The sequence below is a fragment of the Balearica regulorum genome, chromosome 4 (assembly GCF_011004875.1).
Source record: "Balearica regulorum gibbericeps isolate bBalReg1 chromosome 4, bBalReg1.pri, whole genome shotgun sequence".
In the NCBI taxonomy this organism is placed as follows: Eukaryota; Metazoa; Chordata; class Aves; order Gruiformes; family Gruidae; genus Balearica; species Balearica regulorum.
Window position 1 is genome coordinate 80,638,072 of NC_046187.1, and position 21,259 is coordinate 80,659,330.

At 47.7% G+C, this 21,259-nt stretch overlaps 1 protein-coding gene across 3 annotated transcripts in view; it reads left to right on the plus strand.

Annotated features, from left to right (window-relative positions):
* Positions 1–575: 575 nt before the first annotated feature.
* The window catches only part of SFXN5 (sideroflexin 5), a 104,211-nt gene continuing 83,527 nt past the window's right edge, over positions 576–21,259 (plus strand). For 2 of the 3 annotated variants that reach the window (XM_075752847.1, XM_075752848.1), the window contains exons 1-2: positions 576–712; positions 12,696–12,764. In XM_075752847.1, coding sequence (XP_075608962.1) covers positions 656–712; positions 12,696–12,764 — 126 coding nt within the window. In that variant the 5' untranslated portion in view covers positions 576–655. The remainder of the gene's footprint in view (positions 713–12,695; positions 12,765–21,259) is intronic. The other variant, XM_075752849.1, reaches the window with a different exon arrangement.

Below are 21,259 nucleotides of genomic sequence, written 5' to 3' on the forward strand. Positions count from 1 at the left end.
TCGGACATCTCTGTGGGTTGCTAAATTAAACCGTTACTTCACAAGAAGGAGAACAGCCAGGGAGAAGTGGCAACAGATGCGCAGAAGGCTCACGTACGCTGTGCGCGGCCCTCGCAGAGCCCTGACGCCACACGGGGCTCCCTGTGCCGGAGCAGCTGGGAGGCCCTGCTCTACCCAAACCCTTTGGCCGCTCCCTCGGGGCCTCCCGCTCCCCTCAAGCGGCGGCAGCCAGGGCAGGGGGAGCCAGCCCAGGGCCCCAGCCAGGCCCGGACCCCTCGCACACCCCCGGGCCCCAGGAGAGCCCCCCCCCGCCCCGGCCCCGACTCCGTCCTGGGGGGGTCCCCTCAGGTTCCCGCCAAAACACGTTTCCCGTCGTGCTCCGGACCCCGCCTCGCTGCGGACTCCATTTCCCATGTTGCCCCGCGCCCTCCCCATTGGCTGGCGGGGCTGGGGCCGCCCTGTCCCAGAGGCCTCCTCTCTCCCGCCGCTCGGAGTCCGCCTCCCGTGAGGCGCCGGGCGGCGCCGGACTACACTTCCCGGCGTGCAGCGCGGGAGCTGCGGTGGGCCGCGGCCAATCAGCGCGGCGGCGCCGCAAGGGGCGGGGCCCGGCGGCGGGGGAGGCTGTTTAAAGTGGCGCTTGCGGCGCGCGAAGGGGATGGCGGAACCGGCGGACTACCCCCCGTTCCAGCTGGGGAAGCCCCGCTTCGAGCAGGTACCGCCGCCGGCGGGAGGGGAGGGGGGGAAACGAACGACAAGGACCGGCGGCGGGAGCTGTCCCCCGCTCCGTGTGCGGCGTCGCCCTGTGTGTCCCGTTCCCCCCCCCCCCCGCCCGGAGGAGAGACCCCCTTCTCCCCGCTCCTCTCCCCCCGCCCTATACCAGGGCGGCGCGCTGATTGGTGCTCAGCCCCCCTGCCGTTGGGCCGCGCGGCTGTCACTCAGAGCCGCCCCCCCCCCGCCCCGCGGCGGCTCCCGCGGCGGGCGGTGATTGGCGCGTCCCGCCGTGCCCCTGTGGCTCGGGGCTGGGGGGGGGGGGGGGGGGGTGGCGTGAAGCTTCAGGGTCCCGGGTTCGAGCCCCGTGGCCGCCGCGGAGGGCAGCGGGGTTGGGTGGGAGTCCTGGGTTGCTAGCGCACGGCGTGGCCTCGTCCTTCCCCGGGGGTAGGACGGTGCGAGGGCTGGGCCCTGCCCTGGCAGGGGTGACGCCGAGGCCAAGGTTGCAGGGAAATGGGGAGCTGCCCTGGGAGCGGGGCCTCCAGGGCAGGGCCTGGGCTGGGAGCAAGATCCTGGGGGGGCCGGGTGGGTGCGGGAGCCAGGGCCGCTCCCGGGTGGGCGCTTCAGCCGCCTCACAACGGGCTGTCCGTGCTGCGGGCTCACTTCTGCGGTGTCGGGGTGGTGGCTGGGCAGGGGCTCACGCTCTTGAAATGGCGTCGTGTGTGGCGGCTGGGGTGGCCGCTGAGGAAACGCGGTTTGGGACGAGGCGTGAGGTGAGGAAGCGGCACCGACACGGCAGAGCCACCCCGTCCTCTGTACCAGTGACTGGGGAATGGCGAGGAAGGCCTGCGGCCCGCAGCAGCCGTCCCTGGCGCAGGGTCAGAGCAGCTCTGCCGCCTTCCGCAGCCTCTGCCCACGAGCTGTCCCTGGGGTCCCTGCCACAGCGCAGCCGACATCGCGGAGCCACGTCGGGCTTCTGATCCAGCTGACGAGGTTCATAAAACCTACTTCAGTTGCTCTGGAGCTGGGTAAGACCCCACTGGAAAGCAGCGAGCCATTGCAGCTACCAAATTGAGAATGAGTAGTAGGAGCCTGCTCGTGAATAGGGGGGGGTGTATCCTCCCTATTGGGGCGATCTCCAAGGAGACTCTTTTCCCACCATCCACACGAAATCTGTACGGGACCGCTAGCTGCCAACCATCTGACTTGCTAATTGCAGCTTGCAGAGCTTGGCTTGACCGAAGCCACCCATTTGGGTTGCTGAGAAGTCCAGTTGCTGAGTTCCCATGGCGGGGGCAGCTCTTGGCGGTGGATCTACATGTCTCTTCCCCCGCTGCCTTATCCCTGTTTGGGAGGTCGTGGTGGGACCTCCTCGGAGCAACAGATCCCCCGCAGTAAGGAAGGGGTGACTTCCCTGTGCTGGGAGCCTGCTCGGCTGCGTGAGCCGAGGGATGCTCAGGCTGGGGAGACGGAGCTTTTTAATAAGGAGAAGAGGAGGAGGAGACACTACTCCCTTCTAGACACCACAGATGATTCGAGGCACACTTGGCAGCGAGTCAGGCACAGAATCGGTGCGTTCTGTTCATTAAGGAGCGACTGTCACTTGTAGCAACATTTAGAAAATGTTTCGAGGGGTATGGCAGGATGTTAATGATTGCGTGCGCGTTTGAGCGGAGACGTCCTCTCTCCTTGCTGCCATTCGTGGGAGATGAGCCGGGTGCGTTTATGCCGCAGGCTGGATCCGGGGTGAGGGTTGTCTGTCCACAAAAACACCCTTGGGCTGGATGGTTTGGGGGTGCTTTGCTAGAGGGCCACACTGAGTGGTGGAAGTCATTCCCCTTCTCTTCTATCGTGGTTTTATTCCTTTCCTGTAAAATTTCTTGCAAAGCAGCGCGTAGGTCTGGTGGGAGCTGAGGGATGGGTCGCAGTGCTGGTGTCCTGCCGACTCTCGCCCCGTGCTCCCCTGCTTTCTCCTGCTCTGTCTGCAGTGTGGCTGGACAGCTCGGTTTGGGATCCGGCAGCGCTGTGGGGCCGCAGAGCAAGAGAGGCTGGACTGTTGGTGGGGGTTAGGGCACCCGGTCAGGTCCTGCACTCGGCTCTGCTCGGGCTGGGACGCAGCAGCCTGCCCCATCAGCGCTGCAGCCACGAGCCTGCTCCCATCGCGTGGGAGAGCCGATGTCCTTCATCTCTGGGTCGGACAGTTAACGGTTATTTATTTCCCCATCTTGACCTTGGTGTTTGCTACCAAACTTCAGCCTCCAGCGTTGGGGAAGAACGCCTACATGAGCCCGAGGGATCGGTGGACCTTAAACACCAGAATCCTTTTCCATCAACTGTTCGGTGTGTTTCCCAGTAGCTCTCTGCCTTTCCTGTTCTTTCAGTGGCCTGTTGCAGGGTTTTATCTGTTTATAAGATCTCGGCTTTAGCTGTCCGGCTGACAAAGGATGTCTTACTTGTTTTGGAAGGGATTAGTGACGCTTCGGGTGGTTGTTTAAATTCTAGGCGCAGCACTGTGTGATGACAGCATTTACTTTAGCCTCTGAAATGCTGGTTGGGAGCAGGTCTGGGGCTGTTCAAGGGGAGATTTGACTAAAACTGGGGCTGGGAGAGATGCAGGGAGCTCTGCTAAGCATCTTTGTCCCTGTGGGTGGAAAAACAAGGAAAAGTTGTGTGTTAGGAACAAAAACCTTGGAGAGTGAACTCGGCTGCCTGGGGATTTGGTTCAGAGGAGACACGGTGGTTTCCTTCCCCTGCCATGACCCAGAGCCCCCCGGAAAGCGGCTGAGCAGAATTTAGGACAGCGGGCAGGAGGCGTCCGTGCCCAGCGCCGCCTCCGGAGGTTATTAAGTTCCCCTCTTCCCATCCCTTGTTTTGCAGTTCACTTGTTTTTCTTGATTTTCGTGCAAGTGGCATTCTGTCGAGTCACCTTTTTTGATTTTTTTTTTTTTTCTTGTTTCTTTGCTGGAAAGAGCCTCTTCCTCCCAATGGAGGCAGCCTATTTTTAGGTAAAAGAAGAAATGAGGACATTAAGCTTTGAGAATGTGCGATAAGGACTTAATTTTCTGACGAGTAGTTCTAATTTGTTAGGCACACTCTTTTTTTTTTCCTTGTCTTTCTTTCTTTAAGGTTTTGCTAAGCGCTCCCTCTTCTAGAGCCAGAGCTCTAAATGTCTGTTCCCAGCGCTCTGGAGTCTTTGCCTGTATCCCAGGCATTCACCCTGGGCAAAATAAATGCATTTCTTTTTTTCTGTCTGAGGAACGCTTTCCAGCAAGGGTCTAAATAAGGTGTGGGTGTGGTTGTTTGCTAACCAGAGGTGTTAACTGGTGGAGAAAGATAGCAACCAGTTAAACCTTGGTGTTTTTATTGGGGTCAGCCCTCTAAAAAGTAATATGAGGTTGTCTCAGCTAGTGCAGGAGGACTGCAAGTGCGGGGGAAACTGAGCAAGAGGTGAGCTGACTTCCTTCGCAGCTGGAGTGGAGGGTGGTCGTCTCAACAAGAAGTCATGAGCATCTCTTGTCCTCTCTGCTAAGTAGGAAATAATCATAATAATAAAAAAAGTCAGAGATCTTAGATCTTTCAGGGGAAGGAGAGGGAAATAAAGGGGAATAAACCCAAACTAGAACCATAAATGCCTTTTATCCCTTAAACAGGTCAGTGTGTACGTAGGGTCATGGAGTACGTGATGCGCTTGGGATGTTTTATTCTGTTGGCCAAACATGCCATTTCCATGACTGCAGTATTAACAGCATCGTTAGAGACGTGCTGTGGTCAGAGCTTGACCTTGCAGATATTTTAAATGTTGGAACTCAACACGTGCTAATCTCAGAAATGTCTTAGAAGGACATTAGTGCTAAAAATCACTATTTTCTGCTCTTCGTATGCCTTTATCTGGTAAGTTTAAAGCACAACCAGGGTTTATTACCTCTCTTAGCGAAAACATGTGCCTCCTATGTCCAAGGTAACCCTTGCAATAACACACAGATAAAGATGCTGTTGATTTGATACGCCTCTCGGGAGCTTAATGGCTTGCTACTTGCATACCGTGGCTGCCAAGAGCCCTGGTACAGGCAGCAGGAGGAACCAGAGCTGTATCGTACCAGAGTGAACTTAACACAGAAGTTTCTGCTCGTGCTGCTCGGTGTCACGTTATTTTCCACTTAAAGTGACTGAAACACCTCTCTTCTAAAGGGCTATCGTTATGGAGAGGGGATTTTCTTAAAAGGTTGTGTAAGGATGTTTAAGGTTGTTTTGCAGCTGCTTTAACTCTTACGTATGTGCGGGTCCGGGCCGGCACGTACAAAGTGCTTGAGATGAGGTTGGCAAACAGTAAATGGCGTTTGCTGTCACCAGACGTGGCTTTCTCAGCCCCGAAGATGGGCTGGCCCCGTTTATCCTGTGCAGTCAACTGGGCCCTGCAAACACAGGCTTACAGACGGATTGCAGAGGAGAAGAGGGAATACAGACACCTTTGGGTTTGTTTATCTGTTAACTCCACAGAACCTGCCAAAAAAAAAGCCATCCGTTGGTTCTTTTACATCTCTATCAGCCAGGATTGGATTTTAAACTGGGAGTTTGTCTGTTTGCATCTTGTGCTATAAGATGTAAACCGCTACTACTCCACGTAATGCCCATGAAAGATTTCCATGTCGTGTCCCATCTGTGCTCGTGAGCAGATCTGTCACTGCAGGTAACTGAAGTTATTGAGATGCTGGCATTACTCCTATACGTACTCTTGGCCCTTTCATATTGTAAAGTCAAATTGAAAATGTCAAAGGGCTGAGAGTCCGTAGCTTTAGCCTAAACTTGTAATTGGGGTGGATGGCAAGTGCGTGTGCAATTACACAGCTCTGGTGTCCGGCCGTACCGTGCCAGAGTCCCATAGCTCAATGGCTTGAGTTCTCTTAATTTTGTTTGGTTTAGCTTAAATCTTGTCCTAATTAATTTAAAGCTGACATAAGCCTGATTTTTTAGCTCAAAAAACCGCCCAAGTCTGCATGCCTTTTTCTCTGGCTTAATTAAATTCTTTTGAAAATACCACTGTAATTAAATCGGTCAAGTTGTGCATATCTCCTGTTCTTCCCAGGGCTGCCCAGCATAGACTTTCCAGGAACACTTGCCTCTTTAAAGTGATAAACAAGTACCTGCTCACGGTCACTTACCTGTCTCCCATGGTCCTTCTCCAAATTTCTTGAGCCTGCAAGGGGTAGATTCCTTCTTGTTCTTATCTCGGAGTCAGCTGGATCTTGCACAGCTGCTTAAATGAGCTGGATCTGTACCGTAGTCCTGTGCTCCCTCATGAACTGCGCTGCCGTGTAAGGGAATTAATATTCCCAGCCGTTTCGCAGAACTTCATCTTGCTTGCAGGCTGGTGAGAAGTGGTCCCAAAATAGCCGCGATTAATCACAGGAAATTGGTGTTATTCAGTTTTGGGTTTTTTTTTTTTTCCAGATAACTGTTTACTACAACAGATGTTACAGGAATAAAATGGCAAAAAAAGACCACACATGGGTATTTGGGAGCTGAAGGTCAAACTTCTGGGCATCCTGCAAGTTCCATCCTTTGCATGAATATGATGTCCAGAGCTGGAAATGATCCTGTTAAAAAGGAACCATCGTGAATCCTCACTTAAACCTGGGTTTGGTTGGCTGCAGCATGCTGCAGGGCTGCCGCTGTGCCGGTGCACTGAACGGTGCCTGGCTGTCCCTGTGCCCTGGGGCTTGATCCTCTCATCCCGTTCGTTTGTCCTGACAACTGTTGGTTTGCTGGATGGCTGCAGAGTTGGTATGTCCAGCTCACCTTGGAGGGAGGTGGGAATACCTTGGTGTTCCCCCTGTTAGATGATAGTGGGCATGGAGTGATGGAGAAAGGATGGAGGAGAAAGGGTCAGAAAGAGGTATGGGAAAAACAAGCAGTTGATGTATGATGTACAGCAAAAGAGGACATGCTGGAGCAGTGAATGACACTGTTTTAGCACTGAAATGGCATCTAAAAGGCAAATAAAATCAAATTCCCTCTTCTCAGAATTTGTAATAATGAGTTAATGAATGAACATGTGTTTCCCAGAGCCTGGGACAAGGCAGTGGCTGGCGGGAGAGGGGCTGAGCGGTGCCTTGGCTGGCCGAGCTGCAGGACTAGCAGGATGATCCGTCGTGAGGACCCGCAGAAAGCGGTTTCCGAAGTATAAGGATTCACAATACGGACTATGGGCAAGTACTTGCCACAATGCCCGGCCGTTCCCTGCTGGCCCTGCACCCCAGAGGTTTGTTGTAGCACTGCTTTGCTGAGAGGATTCCGTGACGTACAAGAGCACTGCCTGCTTTCTTTATCCTAAAGCCCTTTAACTAACAGAGCTTGAAAAGCAAGCGGCCATAACCGAGAAAGGTAAATGCTTGTTAGCAATGGCAGAACTTTGAGCAGTTACAGAAGAAAAGTATAAAAACTAGAAACTGGAATATTGTGCTTCAGCTGGGGTCGGTCTCTTGTTTTCCCAAGGCTGAGGTTCTCAATGAGGTGTCTCTTTGCTGTAGAAACCCCAGTATGATGTGACAGTGTCACATAAATAGCTTTTTTTGATAATAAAGAGAAAGGAATAAGAAAAAATGTCTCCATAACATGTTTCTGAATTTATTTCTTCCAGTGGTTTTGAATTGGCTTCTCCATCCTTCTTAGGAGAGCCAAAAGGTCCTGTAAGAAAACTGAGCTTTACCTGGTGCTTTGGGGTGCAGCAAAGACAACCAGTAACGTGCAATGGATTCATCTGGTGTTGGGAAATAATTTGGGAGTTGAATGTATTTTAAGCTGAAAGGATTTTGTTAGGTTCTTATTTATTTATTTCTCATCACTTTTATTCGCAGTTAAACATGATACTCCCATCACGCAAAGTGCTGCAGTGCTAGGTGAAGCCCGAGTGCAAGCAAGGAGTGTAAAATGTCAGTGTGTAAATGAAAATAAAGGTGTTCAGGGCATCCCTGGGTTGAGTCCTCGTAGCCTCACTGTGCAAACCAATTTTTTTTTGTAGTTTGTAGAGCCAAAAATCCCTTCTTGAAGACTTCTTATCTGTGGTCAGTCTGCAAAACAGTCTGTTGTGTTTTGGCTATTGATTTTTCTACTTCTCTTGTGGAAGCTTGGTATTTGCAGGAAAGTATTTGAATTGGGAGTGGAGAGAAAATCCTGATCTGATCTGAGAGTTCAGTTTTCTGGTTATATTCATGAAGGCATCTTGAGTTGCGGTTTAGGTGCAACAGTTGCATCTGATTTAACTTGCCCCTAAATTTCTGAATGATTAGGATTTGGGGTTTTTTTTGCAATTTGTTTTGCATGCAGCTCTGTGAGAACAAATACCAGTCTTTAACTAAAACAAATTCTGATGGCTTCTAGTCAGGAGACTGAACCCAGGAAGCAGGAACTGACCTAGATGCTGGAAAGGCAACCAGCAAGGTCTTGCAGTGAAGCTGCTTTCTGTAGTCAACTGAAAAGGAAAACCAGAAAGTCCCATGGCTCGACAGCAGTAAAGTCAACGGATGGTTTTTTTGCTCGGGAGCTGTACAGTCGTGGTAAATACGCTGCTGCGTTGGAGGGCTGAGCAGTGAAATACGCAGCGATGATGTTTGGCTGCAGCCTCAAGAAGACAACTTTGCTCTTGGTTTGAGTTTGGTTCCGTTTTATGTGGTTCTTGGAGAGATCACGGAAAGAGAGCTTTTGTTGTGGGAACGTGAGGTTCTCGTTCATCAGAGTTTAAAAAAACCAAAAACTTGTTCAAACTCGTACTCCTCTACATTGTTTTTTGGGCTGGTTTTTTTTCATGAAACAAGGTATGGCACCGTGAATTGACTTCAAGATGTTTTAGATGTAGAACAGGGGACTTCCACCCATCCCACTCTACCACTCATCCTGCTTTGATGTTGCTCTCCCCTCTCCAAGGCTGAGCTTTATTTGCTGCTTTTCCCCTAGGTTTTTTGATTGCAAGCGAGCCCAGCTTGCCCGCACATGAGGGAGAGAAGCAGGATGGGGAAAGTGCTTTTTTACCACTAAGAATGGTTTTGTTTTTCTAGTTGCTTTATTAACAAAGCTTCTCTCTTTTTTTTTTTTTTTTTTATTATTTTTAATCTTGGCCTGGACATGGGAGCGAATGAGGTTTAATGCGGTTGCCTCATTTGAAGAAACTTGGACTAGAGGCAGCAGAGTGAGAAGTTTGTTAATGACTTGTCTTCTGCTGTGCTGTCGGTGATGAGGGATGTTGAGCTGACCTGTGAGCATGCCAAGCTGATCAGGATGCGTTAAAGGATAACTCGCTGTCATGGGACTGCAGCTCATCCTGGTTTTTGGGATCCGGGAAGGAGAGCAGGCAGATGTTGGCTTCAATCGCCTTGATGGAGATTGAGCATCAGGGTGACAATGGCCTTTCTGCTGGAAAGGTTGGGTAGTCTCCCTTCATGGGAGACATTTAAGAAGGGTTTTGTCACTTCAGGTGGCTCATAAGAGCAACAAGGAGAAGCCTGTTTATGTAATTGCATGTTAGAGAGCTCATGGTAATGCAAAAAGAAAGTGGAAACCACAGCCGATGAGTTGGGTCTCGTTGCCTGCCTTAGGGGAGGGAGGACAGACTCGAGCTCAGGTTTCTCCGCCTGCTCTCTTTGTGCATCCCTGATGTCAGAGATGTTCTTGAGAACTGGCGGGGATGAAAGAAGCAAGCACTGAGATAATCCTGTCTGCCGGCAGACAAGCCGTTGGTCCTAGGTGACCTTGCACCATGAAGTGCCTTATGGTATCTGAGAAAAGGACGCGTTGGCCATCGTCTCCTAGCAAGCCCATAGCACAGTGCCTGCTGCTTGTCTGCATTAATTTTCTTGGTTCCGTGCCTAGCCTGTATATTCAGACTTCTTTCCCCCCCACCCCCAGGAAGAAGGCTGGGAGGTTAAAGCAATTTTGCTTCTTGGAGGAAGCTTTTAGAAAGCCCCAGGACTTTTTGATGCACTTTTTTTTTTTTTTTTTTGAAGTTTCATGAGGCTGGAAGAGCATTTCTTCCCTTACTGGGTTGCAGCATTTCTGGTTGGTTTTGTGTGTGTGTGCGTGTCCTTAAAGGTACGAATGTTGGCCATAAGCATGTGAAGGAATGGTCAGCAGCTCTGCATGGTAGAATTGGCTTTTTTATTTATTTTTTTTTTTTTGCTCTGGACCTTACTGTGCAGTTCCTTGGGAGCCCGAGTGAGGGCTGTTGTCTTGACCTTGCTCAAATGGTTCTGCCCTTGGCCTGGGGCTTGTGTGACCACAGAACAAATGGGTTCAGGCAACACCACCACCTGAAACAAATCCCTCCTTTAAGGATCAGGCTTTTGGCACTCTTAGCTCCCCGATCAGACGGTTGCATCATCGGGTGAGTGTCAGTACTGGCACAGGGCAGGGGAGGAGGAGGGGACGTGGGAACGGAATTGGGGCAGGATGGGTTTGAGCTGCTGAAACGTGTCCTGAGCTGGGTGTTGCGGAGGTTGCACAAGGCAAGGATCAGAGGGGGAGACCAGCACTGTACCTAAACCCCACCAAACAACGACCCCGAGCTATGGGACTGGCTTCCTGAGAGCCTCTGCAACTTTGCAAATTTAAATCTATACTTCTAAAATAACGTTTATATCGTGTACATTTGAACTTGATGGTCTCATTCCCCCTTCCTTGTGCCTTGTACTATCATTTACACCTTTGTAAAGTGGGTGTAAAACGCCCATGTTCTATTTAATTCCATTTAATGTTGCTTTTCTCACTGTGAAATGCATATCACAACGATAAAGGCAGTGGAAAAGTCGAGACCACTTAAATTTAAAAATCCCCTCTTCTATTCTTGTTTAAACCATGTACTTAAAACTGCTCTGAATTCTCTAATTGCTGTTCAGCGCTGAGTGAGCGCAGAAGGACGGGCAGTGGGAGAGGGACGAAGGTACGTGGGAGCGCTCAGGATAACGTGACGAGGGACCCAGTGAGTCATGCGTTAGTCACGTCACTCCCTGCACCACTGGCAAGCGTCGGGCAGTAGTGATGTGGAGGACAGTGGCATCTGCAGAGATCTTTAGATTGAAAATAAAAGGAAGGCAGCAAAATGTCAAGCTTGCAAAAGCTAGAAGGTAGAATTTGTGTTAATTAAATCAATGCTAATTAAAAACCATTGGGCTTTTTTTCTGAAGTTATGTGAAGCTATTTTGTTTAGTTGTGGGGTTTTTTTTGTTTGGTTGGGTTTTTTTAGTGCAGATCATGGAAAAATAACAGCAGGGAGTTTTGTAAGCAGCTGAGAACGGGGTGTTGCAACGCGAGGTGGTGGACAGCAGCGTGGCTGGAGACTGCCATTAGAGAGGGATTTCTGTCTGAATAAGTAGGCAGTGTTATTGGTATTTCTCTGTGCTCGATGGATTCAGCAGAGAAAAACCAGCATGTTTCATAAAAATTATGCCAGACTGTGATTAAATGCCATTCTCGCTGCTGTATCCATATTCCAGTCCTTTATTTATAGCACGTTTCTGCATTACAAACGCAAAAAGTTATTTGCCTGCACGTGGCTGGAGAGCAGCCAGGGCAAAAGGGTCCCAATATTCAAGAGCACCTGGAGGTCCCTGATCCATGTCCTTTCTGCATCCGTGACTGGCTGCAAATTCCTGGTGCAAATTCTGCTGGGGAGAAGCCACGGGAGAGAGAGCAGCCACTGGACCGGGCTGCCCCGTGCCCGTTTGGCCTTGACGATGTCCGGATGAAAGCTTAGGCTGGACTAAGGCAGGTCTGGCACTCAGCCTACATCTGCACCCTGATGAAGGAATCCAGACCGATGTTTGAGTGATGATGTACATATGTCCTGAGTGCTCTTAGTATATCAGTGTTTCATGGTCCGGTGCTTTGGGCTTGCCTAAATTCAATTTTTATCTTTTTTTTTTCTTTTCTAAATACTGAGTCAAAGCTGCTCTCCTTTCCCTTGGAGCTGCCCGTGATCCTTTCAGCTTATTTCACAGACCCTTTTCCCTTTCTTTCAGACTCTGTTCTGAGTTCTCTGAATCGCTTTTGGTCCTTCAGACTCTCTTGCTGCTCCCGATGAAGGCATCTTCATCAGCTTTTGCACAGTGTTATCCCTCCGCAAGCACATCTAGATTGAATTTTTCCAAATGTACCACTAAGAACAAGCCCAAACCATAAAGTTATGCTTTCTTTTACATATCTTAAGGTTCACAATCCATCTTGTGCTCTGTGTTTGTGTAGGGACTGGCACAATGAAACCCAGCCCTAGTTTAGTGCCTGGACAATTCTGCCATAAATGTAAGACATAAAACTGAGTTGGTACATAGCCTCAACATTTAGCTTTTTCATTTTTCCCATCAAGGAGAAAAGTACTTGTTCTCTTGTTGAGATTTTAAACTCTTAGAGCATTTGAGAATAGAATTTCACATGCCTTTTTTTCCCAGCAGTGTATGGGCACAGGAGTTTCTTCATGCTAGTATCTTCCCAAAAATCAGGGAGCCTGTGGTGCTGTTGGTCCTGTGAGATGGGCGCTAGCGGGGACGAGGACAAGCAGCACAGGGACGGTGTTAAATGCATTGCAGGGTGGGAATTCCTGCGACAGCGTCGCTCGGCGTGGGAGGTCTGGAGCTGCATGTTGGGTTTTTGTGGCCTGAGACATCTCCCAGGAGTCCCACAAGGAGGGTTAAGCTGGCAATATGTCTATTTTGGGGAAAAAGTAGAGGATATTTTAGCAGCTTGATAGTATCCCTTTATTGAAGCATCTGTGCTGGTATCCCATTAATAGTGGCGCTGCTTTTAGCAGAGTCCGACTCCTCATCTTTTCCTTTCAGACTTTCTATCACAAATTACCAGTGAACAGCTTCTATATTATTTCCTTTTAGTTGCTACTTAGTTCAGCAGAAGAAATAAAACCTTTCTCTGCAGCAGGTGAAAGGCAATTTCTAACTGAACATACTTTGTTTCTTTTTTTTTTTTTTTTTTTTTTTCTTGTCTTCCAGACTTCATTTTATGGCAGATTCAGGCACTTTTTGGACATCATTGATCCGCGCACTCTGTTTGTTACTGAGGTAATGTATACATGCCTTGTTTTCTGGAACTACTGTTTATTAGATAGGTTTGGATTAAAAACAATTTCTTCTGTGAACAGCAGAAGTAATGAAGCCAGGTTTCCAGTGGCTTTGTGTCTCACAGTTGGTTGATTGCCCAACTGAGCTCTGTCAAATTCGTAGCAGAAACTCTTTATTAGACATCAGTGAATCCCCATCAGTCTCCCATCTCCCTCTAATAACTGGTGAGACCCTGATCTGGGTTTGGTCAAACTTGCCAGTGATACCTTGTCTCAGAAGGAAAATTCCTGCAAGAAAAAAAAAATGCAGGTGAGTAGATGAGAGAGCAAATATTAATGTTTTGTGGAGGAAATGAGCTGCAGTATGAGCTGGGTGGACTTGCTCCGCAGTTCTTCACTGGCTGCGCTCCAGAAGACCTTTTCTGAGCACTGTGTTGTAGTTTTTCCTTTGTTATTACCCTGTTTGTAACAGGCTTTTGGGTTTCTGGCCCATTTATGTTTCATTTAATGTTGTCCAGCATTACTGCATTTCCCTGCTTCCATAAAATACTGAGCTAATAGTTGTGGGGAATCCTTTAGGAGAAATATTTCTGCTGGTGGTCTTAAATTCTGCCTGGTGGGCAGAAAACTTAGGATTTTGCTTTCAGTGAAGGACAGCTGCCTTTTCCTTTTCCCTTTTTTTTTTTTTTTGAGTTGAAATAGTGCAAGATGGAAATATATGTGCAATCAATTCTGAAAATGGAGCTGAACTGCTCACTGTACCAGTGGTGAACTGGGTCCTGTTCCTTACACACGGTGATTGTGGGGGGTAGAAAAAAAGACCCAATGCAACTTTAAATAAGCTCTTTCTTCTAAACCAACTAGCTTTTTTCAAAAACATAAGGCTAAGAAGTATCGTGTCATTCGTTTAGAGTACCTTTTGGATGTGTGCCCAAGAGAACTGCAGACAATAAAGCAGCTGTTCTTATACCATCACATTGAAGATTATACATTCCCTTGTAAAAACACAGGCTCAGATCAAGTATGAGATCAATTTTCAAAAGCCACCAACCTTGAGATGGAGCTCAGCCTGGAGAGGTAACCTGCTAGCAAAAGAACATTGCAATTCCAAAGAGACTATTAGCCATCGTTGTGTCATGATAGAAAGGAATGAAAATCACAATATTACCTGAGGATGCAGTGCACTCTGCAGATGCTAGAGCTGCTATTTAAAGAGGATGTAAGCACATATGCCAGAATAAAAACAATATTACACGTTAAAGGCTCAGTGCCGCTCTTAAGCGCAGCACAATGCGGATTGGAGTGTGTTGGACAGCGTGGGGAATCCTCCAGTGTGCGGTTGTGGTGATGCAGAGGCTGTTGTATGTAGTTTCTGAGCTGTCTCTATATATTTTCATAATTTTGATTCTGAAATTCAGAAATGGATGCAAAGGGCCTTCACTACCTAACGATAATTTTTGGAGGGGAGGAGAGGATATTTGGCATGCAAAAGGGAATGGGATGCTGGAGAAGGGAGACTGTCTTTGGCCATTTTTGCCATAAACTGAGAATGCTAGTGACGCACCTAAAGACAGTGAGGAAACCAAGGCTCAGAAGTATATGGATCCAGACAAACATTGAGACGCCCCTCTCTCATCAGGCTAATTGGCACTAGAAAGCTTTGCAGAGTTGGTAGTTTCCATAAACGTCGTCTTTCCAGCCTGCTGCTCTGGGGCACAATGTCTGGGCAGGATGTGTTCAGGATATTTGAGGATGAACACGGGTTCTGGGCTCCAGGCAGCTGCACCAGGAGGCCCTGAGTTGAGGTCACTTGGAAGAGAACTTCTTCTCATAGAACAGAAGAAATGGGTGATTCTGCTCTTTTTTTTTTTTTTTTTTTTTTTGATGGATTTTGTTATGGCTCAGCCAGTTTTGTTTTCCTCTTTTTGGAGGAAAATTCTGTTAGGTGGAGCTCATCCATCCGGCTCTGTTTAGTTAAAATTTCTCTTCCTTTGGGAATGTTTCCATGTTCTGATAATAATCCTCACCTTTCTCAAGTCTCCATTTAAGCCTATAGTATGTGTCTGTATGTATTTTTTTTTTTTTAAGCTGGGTAACCCACTGTGCATAATCCAAGACCAAACTATGGTTTTTGCAATGCCATTAAAACAGAAAAAAGACAGAATTCTCAAACCTGCTTCTTGTGTATCTCCAAAGTAGGGGGATATGAGTGAACTTGATTGAGTTAGTGATTCTGCTCCTTGCAGGTTTAAGGAGAATGAAGTGTGTTCACTTTTGGGATGGGGTAAGCACGTTCCCACTATGGTAATGGAAGTATAATGAAACAATTTGAATTAAGTACTATAACTCAGTCTGGTTTCACTGCGTACCCCAAACCTGTAATTCTGTCTACTCATTTTGTTACCTCCAGCAACAAGCAGTTCTGGTTCCAGAACAGATATTTTAGGTTCCTGAAAGACTCACTTTCTCCCTCCTTTGTGGATTTCTTCTTTAAGGGCTGAATCTCTTCTGCAGTGATCGTGCTTGTCGTGCTCCATTGAATATCGAGGGTGTCTAGGCTCTTGGGTAAGCTATCTTTGGGTTGGGTACGTGCTCTGGACTTTGAGGTGATCTCTCCTGTGGCTCAGCTGCATGCTTTTCTACCTTCCCGTTGTTTCCTTTTCAAGTTGTTAGAAGTTTTTGAAGAGGTTGGTAAGATTGGAGGTACAGGGTGGTCAGCTGGTGTAACTTAATTTTTCTAGACACCTTTTGATGAGGTTCTTTTAAGAAGGTGAGACCTAGGGGAAAAAAGAGCAAAATCTGACTGGTGTATTTTTATCCTGGAGACTACTGAGGATCAAAGAATCATAGAATGGTTTGAGTGGGAAGGGACCTTAAAGCCCATCTAGTCCCAACCCCCTGCCATGGGCAGGGACACCCTCCACTAGCCCAGGTTGCCCAAAGCCCCATCCAACCTGGCCTTGAACACTGCCAGGGAGCCAGGGGCAGCCACAGCTTCTCTGGGCACCCTGTGCCAGGGCCTCAGCACCCTCACAGGGAAGGATTTCTGCCTCACATCTCATCTCCATCTCCCCTCCTGCAGCTTCAGGCCATTCCCCTTGGCCTGTCACTCCCTGCCCTTGTCACCAGTCCCTCTCCAGCTTTCCTGGAGCCCCTGTAGGGACTGGAAGGCACTCTAAGATGTTCCTGGATCTGAGTTCCTCGAGCAATTCTGGACCCCAAAGTGAACCTCAACAAACGAGGGAGGTTTGGTGTCCTTCTGTGGGGTCTAATAAGCATAGCTCTGAACTTCATGGTCTTCAGGAACGGCTTGGTGGCTGCCCGAGGAAAGAAATGCCCTCTGTCCATTTTCTTTGGGAGTTTGGATTATATGATAGTGATGCTTCGGTAGACCTTCTGCCATGTGTTTTGTGACATCTACATAAGCTCTCTTTCCCTAGAGAAGTCTCTTGGCAAAACAGATCTGAATGCCTGGGGTCACGGGAAGGACTTCTTGGAGCACAAAAGCTGCTTTGTTGATTGACCTGCTTGCGGTGCTCTGTGTATCTGATCTTGTGCTTTAAAATCCTTTGTATATACATGTAACTCAAGGCTGTTTGGTCTCATTTGATAATTTAGGTGGCAAATTAAGATCTAAAAAGAGTTTGATGAGAAATCAGCCGTTTACAGAGAGCTCCTTCCCGCTGACAGATGGCTGCATCTTTCAGGCCCAGGGTTCTCGGGGAACAAATAAATCACTGTTTGTCTTGGAGGAGCTCTCCAGCAAATGGGAAAAAAAAAAAAAAAAAAAAAGAAGAGTAGATAAATGAGTCTCTAACGAGAATGGAGGTTAATCCCATGGAAAATGCTGGGAAATGTAATATTTTTTTTTTCTACATCCTTTTTTTAATTCCTGAGTGCTACATCATTGCATCCTACTGGTGGCTGTGTTTGGAGGAAGGATGAAGTGATCCCTCTGAGCAGGGGAAACCAAGCACAGTGATATCAAGTATAATTAATCTCAGTGGCAGTCCTCTCTTACTCATTTATTTTTTTACAATAAAGCCAATTCTTAACACAATTGAAAACTTCCATGTCTTTTAGAGGTTCTTAAACGTTAATCCTCAGGGGATGCATACTGAGTACTGGATTATGTTGTAGCCGTACTTTGCAGCCCGTGAACTCTCAAAAAGAAAGCGTGTGCTTGTGCGAGGCACGTGGCAGGGGCAGTTGGAAGCCAGTTGCTCCAGTTTTAGCTTTAGTGCGTTCTGGTAGAATAATTATCTGTATCAAACTTACCTACCAATTTTACTTGCTTTCCAAGTGCATATGATATTAAAACAAGGCACCAACCTTGTGTCAATATTGCACGTAACCTCTAAAGAGGAGGTTTTCTTGTGTGCTAATTCGTATAATTACTGGCTTTCTAATGAGTTGGTTTTTTTTTTTTTTTGGCAGCTGCAAATTTGCAAACTTTTCCAATAAGCAGGAAATGTGTCATTTCAGAGGTCGAGCCCAACAAGTCATGTCGCTGAGACCATGAGAAGCCCCTTGGTGGGTGTAATGCCTGTTTCTGAGATGTGTGAGGTTAAAATGATTGGAATAATACTTTTAATTGCTCTGTAATTAAGGTCCATCGGGAGAAGCAGTAGGGACCAGCAGATATTTTTATAAGGCTAACTTATCCCATCTGACATGAGCCTGGACAGACTGTTAACGCTCTGTGGGAAGCTCTTCATGGAGAAAGCTGTGGATCTGAAAATAATTCAAAGCAAAAGTGAAAGAAGAATTAAACCAAGCTCAGAGGGGCTGTGTGTTATCTGCTTTTGCTTTATCTCATTGTTCAAAGCATAAATCTACAGAGCGCTGAGCATCTTGTATTCCCATATTTGGGTTTAAAATGGAAACGGGATTAGATGTATGTTATTTATATGAACGATACCTTCTTACTCAGCAGATTGACTGTCTGTGTTTATTCAGTGTCACATCTGCTGGCTCTACTTGAACAAAAAGTTTCTGGCTCCTGTTGTCTGTCACTGTAGATCCAATACAATAGGGCCAGCTGGAGTCAAGTCTGCCGTATGTATCATCCGTAGAGTAGTGAGACAAAATCGGAAACTGTTGAGTCGCTGATGGCAGAGCACAGCTGGATTTCTGTATCCCGTGTCAAATTTGTGATGCTGGTGGCCAGAGGACTCTTGCTTTGGATCACGTGCCAGTAAGTCATCATTGGTCTGAACCCGAAACCAGTGAAACTCACAGGCGCGCAGCGGATCATCCCTGGGCTAATGCAGCCTCGAAACCCCGATACAAGCCCCATATGAGCAGAGAGAGATGCAAACTGTTCCAGCGTGCCCTGTCCCATCAGTGGATTTTCTCTTAAAAGCCTCGAATGCAAAACCTGACTCTTTCTCTGTTGATTCTGTAACAGTAATGTTGTAGTGCTACTGGCATAATGACTGTTATTACGGTCTGTATGTGCACATATGGGTTTCTGGAGGCAGCTCTAAGCCATGTGTAGGCATCAGTTGGGATCCAAGAGAAGACAAGGCACAGATCTTTGAGACAGAAACAGCGTGCCCTTGAGCAAGGAGGACAAGGTGAAAAATCGGTACAAGAGTTCACGTGCTGGATGGAGGTGTCCGATGCATGTACGTGTGTACAGTCATCTGTGGGACCCAAGGCAGTTGTCCTCTATCCCGTCAGGGTGCTGGAGCGATGGCCGTGAGGGACTCGGTGCCAACCAAGGATTCCTGGAGGTGGAATCAGCTCAGTGTGATGAGAGCTACTGTCCTGCCGGCTTCTCTGGTTTTGTTCTTTTTCCTCCTTCCTTTGGCATGCCAAACTAAGCTCCTAATAATGCGATCCTGCAGCAGCTCTTTCTACAGAGACTGAGGTGTTCTGCTGAGGTAGTCCTGCAGGGGCACTCCAGGTGATGACCCTCTGATTCAGTGTCTGTTGGCCTGTGTCAGGGCAGTACAGCTTACATTAGCTCTTTGCTCTAAAACCGAGGGGTTAAATCTAAGCCAGTTCAACCAAACTGAGTCAGGTACTGGTTTTTGGCCATGCAGCCAGCTGTTGGGGCTTGTGCCATGCAGCTGAGCACTCTTCCTCTCCCAAAGGTGCCTGCTGAGAGCTGTCCTGGCCCATGGAACCCCCAAACTGTGACCGGGAATCCCTTGGCAGAGGGCTGGATGGTCTGAATCAAAACTGTGCCCAAGATCATGCTGATGCAGGCTCAAGCCAGGGCTCGGGCTTGTTTAGTTGCACAGCCATAACCATGAAACCCAGGCTCACGGAGCAGTGGCAGCCCGTTGCGTACCTCTCACGGGCTGAGTGAACTGAGCTGCAGTTCAAAACCTCGGTGTTTTCCAGCTGAGTTCAGCCTTTTCCCAAAGACTACTACTTGTTGGGTAGTGTTTCCCAGGTGGACATGGCTGCTGTGGTGGAGCACCAAGTGTAGAGTTTATGCTTCTGACTCACCGAGCCTGGTGGATCCCTGGCACTCCTTCTGGGCTTAGGTTTGTAAGAACATCCTTCGGGTGCAGATGGTCTGTCTAGCACCCTATTGTGAGAGCTGAGACCCCATCATCCACCACTAGAAGTGCTCTAGTTTTTACAAGAAAAAAGGGGTATGAGAGAGATGATACATACTAGTAAAAACTGCAGTTGCATTTTTTTTTTTTGTGATGCTGTAAAACCTCAAGTGACACTTCTTCCTACAGCTAGCAGTAGAGAAATCAAGCAACAATAAATATTGAAACAGTAGCACAACCTTGTAGACAGACCTTTTTTTCCCGTTAAAATGGAAATGAAGTGTAATCTTAGACATTATCAACTATCATAGTAAAGCTGTATCGTGCTAAAAGCCAGGGAGTGGAGCTGGTTGGCATTTGGAGCTGTTGCACGCTGTAAAGTTATTCCCTATTTTTTTTGGAGGCTCTGGTTAAAATAACATGCTTGACTTTTCTAGAAGGGATACAAGGCAACCGTGTACTTCCACTGACGAAGTTTACAGGCTGTGGGTCGTTCGCTAAAACTACCCAAACACCTCCAAGCCATGTGAAAGACGTCTTCTTAACGTGGTCCTTGCGTTTAACGCTTTTGTTCGCTTTCTGTGCCGCTCTTTTTGTCAACCTCGGGAGCCTTCAGCAGTGTTGGTCTAGGACTCTTTTCTTTGAGAAAGTTCCCGTCTCTTCCCCACGGAGCTGAAAGAGGAAATTCATGAAGACTGCAATTTTAAAAGCAAAACCGGGCTTTTTTGTTTTCTGTTTGTTACCATACTAAATAAGATGGGATCTGGCCAGGGTTGTTATAGTAACTACTAAGATTTCCTCAAGAGAAGGAGAAAAAAAAATAGAACACAGACCCATTCATCTATTACTTCCAGTTTTTCATTCAGAGTTACATGCTGTTCTGTGGAGATAATTTGCAAGACACACAGTGTAGGTAATTTCAGTGACAAAAACACATACCAATAATGAGCACAAATGGCTCTCCAGAATGTTGTGCTGGCACTCCTGGGTTATTTTCTAGCTTTGGAGGCAAGAAGGGTTGTCTTCCCTGGATCCACAGTCATTAGTCTGGCTTTTCACCTCTGGATTATCGGGCTGTCTACAATATTATACAATTATATTTTATTGATACTCCTGCTAGGTAATAGCTTTCTCCTAATATGATATTTTTAAACAACCATGAGGCCAACAGGGCAAGAACAACTTCAAGAGGCTCAAGTCCTGTTGTGATCTTGTATGATCGCTTTTCTTCACAGGTTGGAAATGCCTGGAACAGCCTGAAAATCCTAGTTGTTTTTCATGCCTGCAGTGCTTCATAGTTTTCCGGTGATCGACCAATGCTTTTTAACTGGTTTTATAATTGGTCATTCCAGCTACAGAATCCTGAGGGTCTTGAGGAGATTTGAGCCTTCCTGGAAGAGCATGGCCACATGTCCATGCCGTTGGATCTCACCCTGTGTGCCTGTTTCTCAAGGTCAGCTTTTCTTCTGTAGGAGATCCTCAGCCCTTGAGGAACGGTGCATCACCAGAAAACATCATCCTAATTCAGAATTCTTCCTTTTTGTCCAATATCAAGAGGACGTGACTTAAATAATAAGGACTCATTTCTCCGTGTGGGATATTGGATAGACGTGGAAAAGTATGACCAGTGACTGGCTTTATCCGTTGAAGTATTCAGCACGCACTTACTTATGCTCCTAAAGAGTGCAAGCTCCTTGCAGGGAAGGACTCACCTATTCCCTCTATCACTTGCCTATTATTTTTTATTAAGAAAAGGTTAAATTTTAAGACAAATTTAGCATACGTATGCGTAAGGGAAGGGGGCTGAGAGTTAAGACATCCACTGAAGATCACTGAATCCACAGAAACCTCAGTGGCCTTGGCTGAAAGCAGTGGGAGGCTGGGAAGGTGCTTAGAGGAGACGTTATTGCTGCTTGCCTTCATCTTGCTTTTCCCTGTGCGTCTACTTGTGCCCACTCTTGGAGAAGGTTTGAGTTGGGTG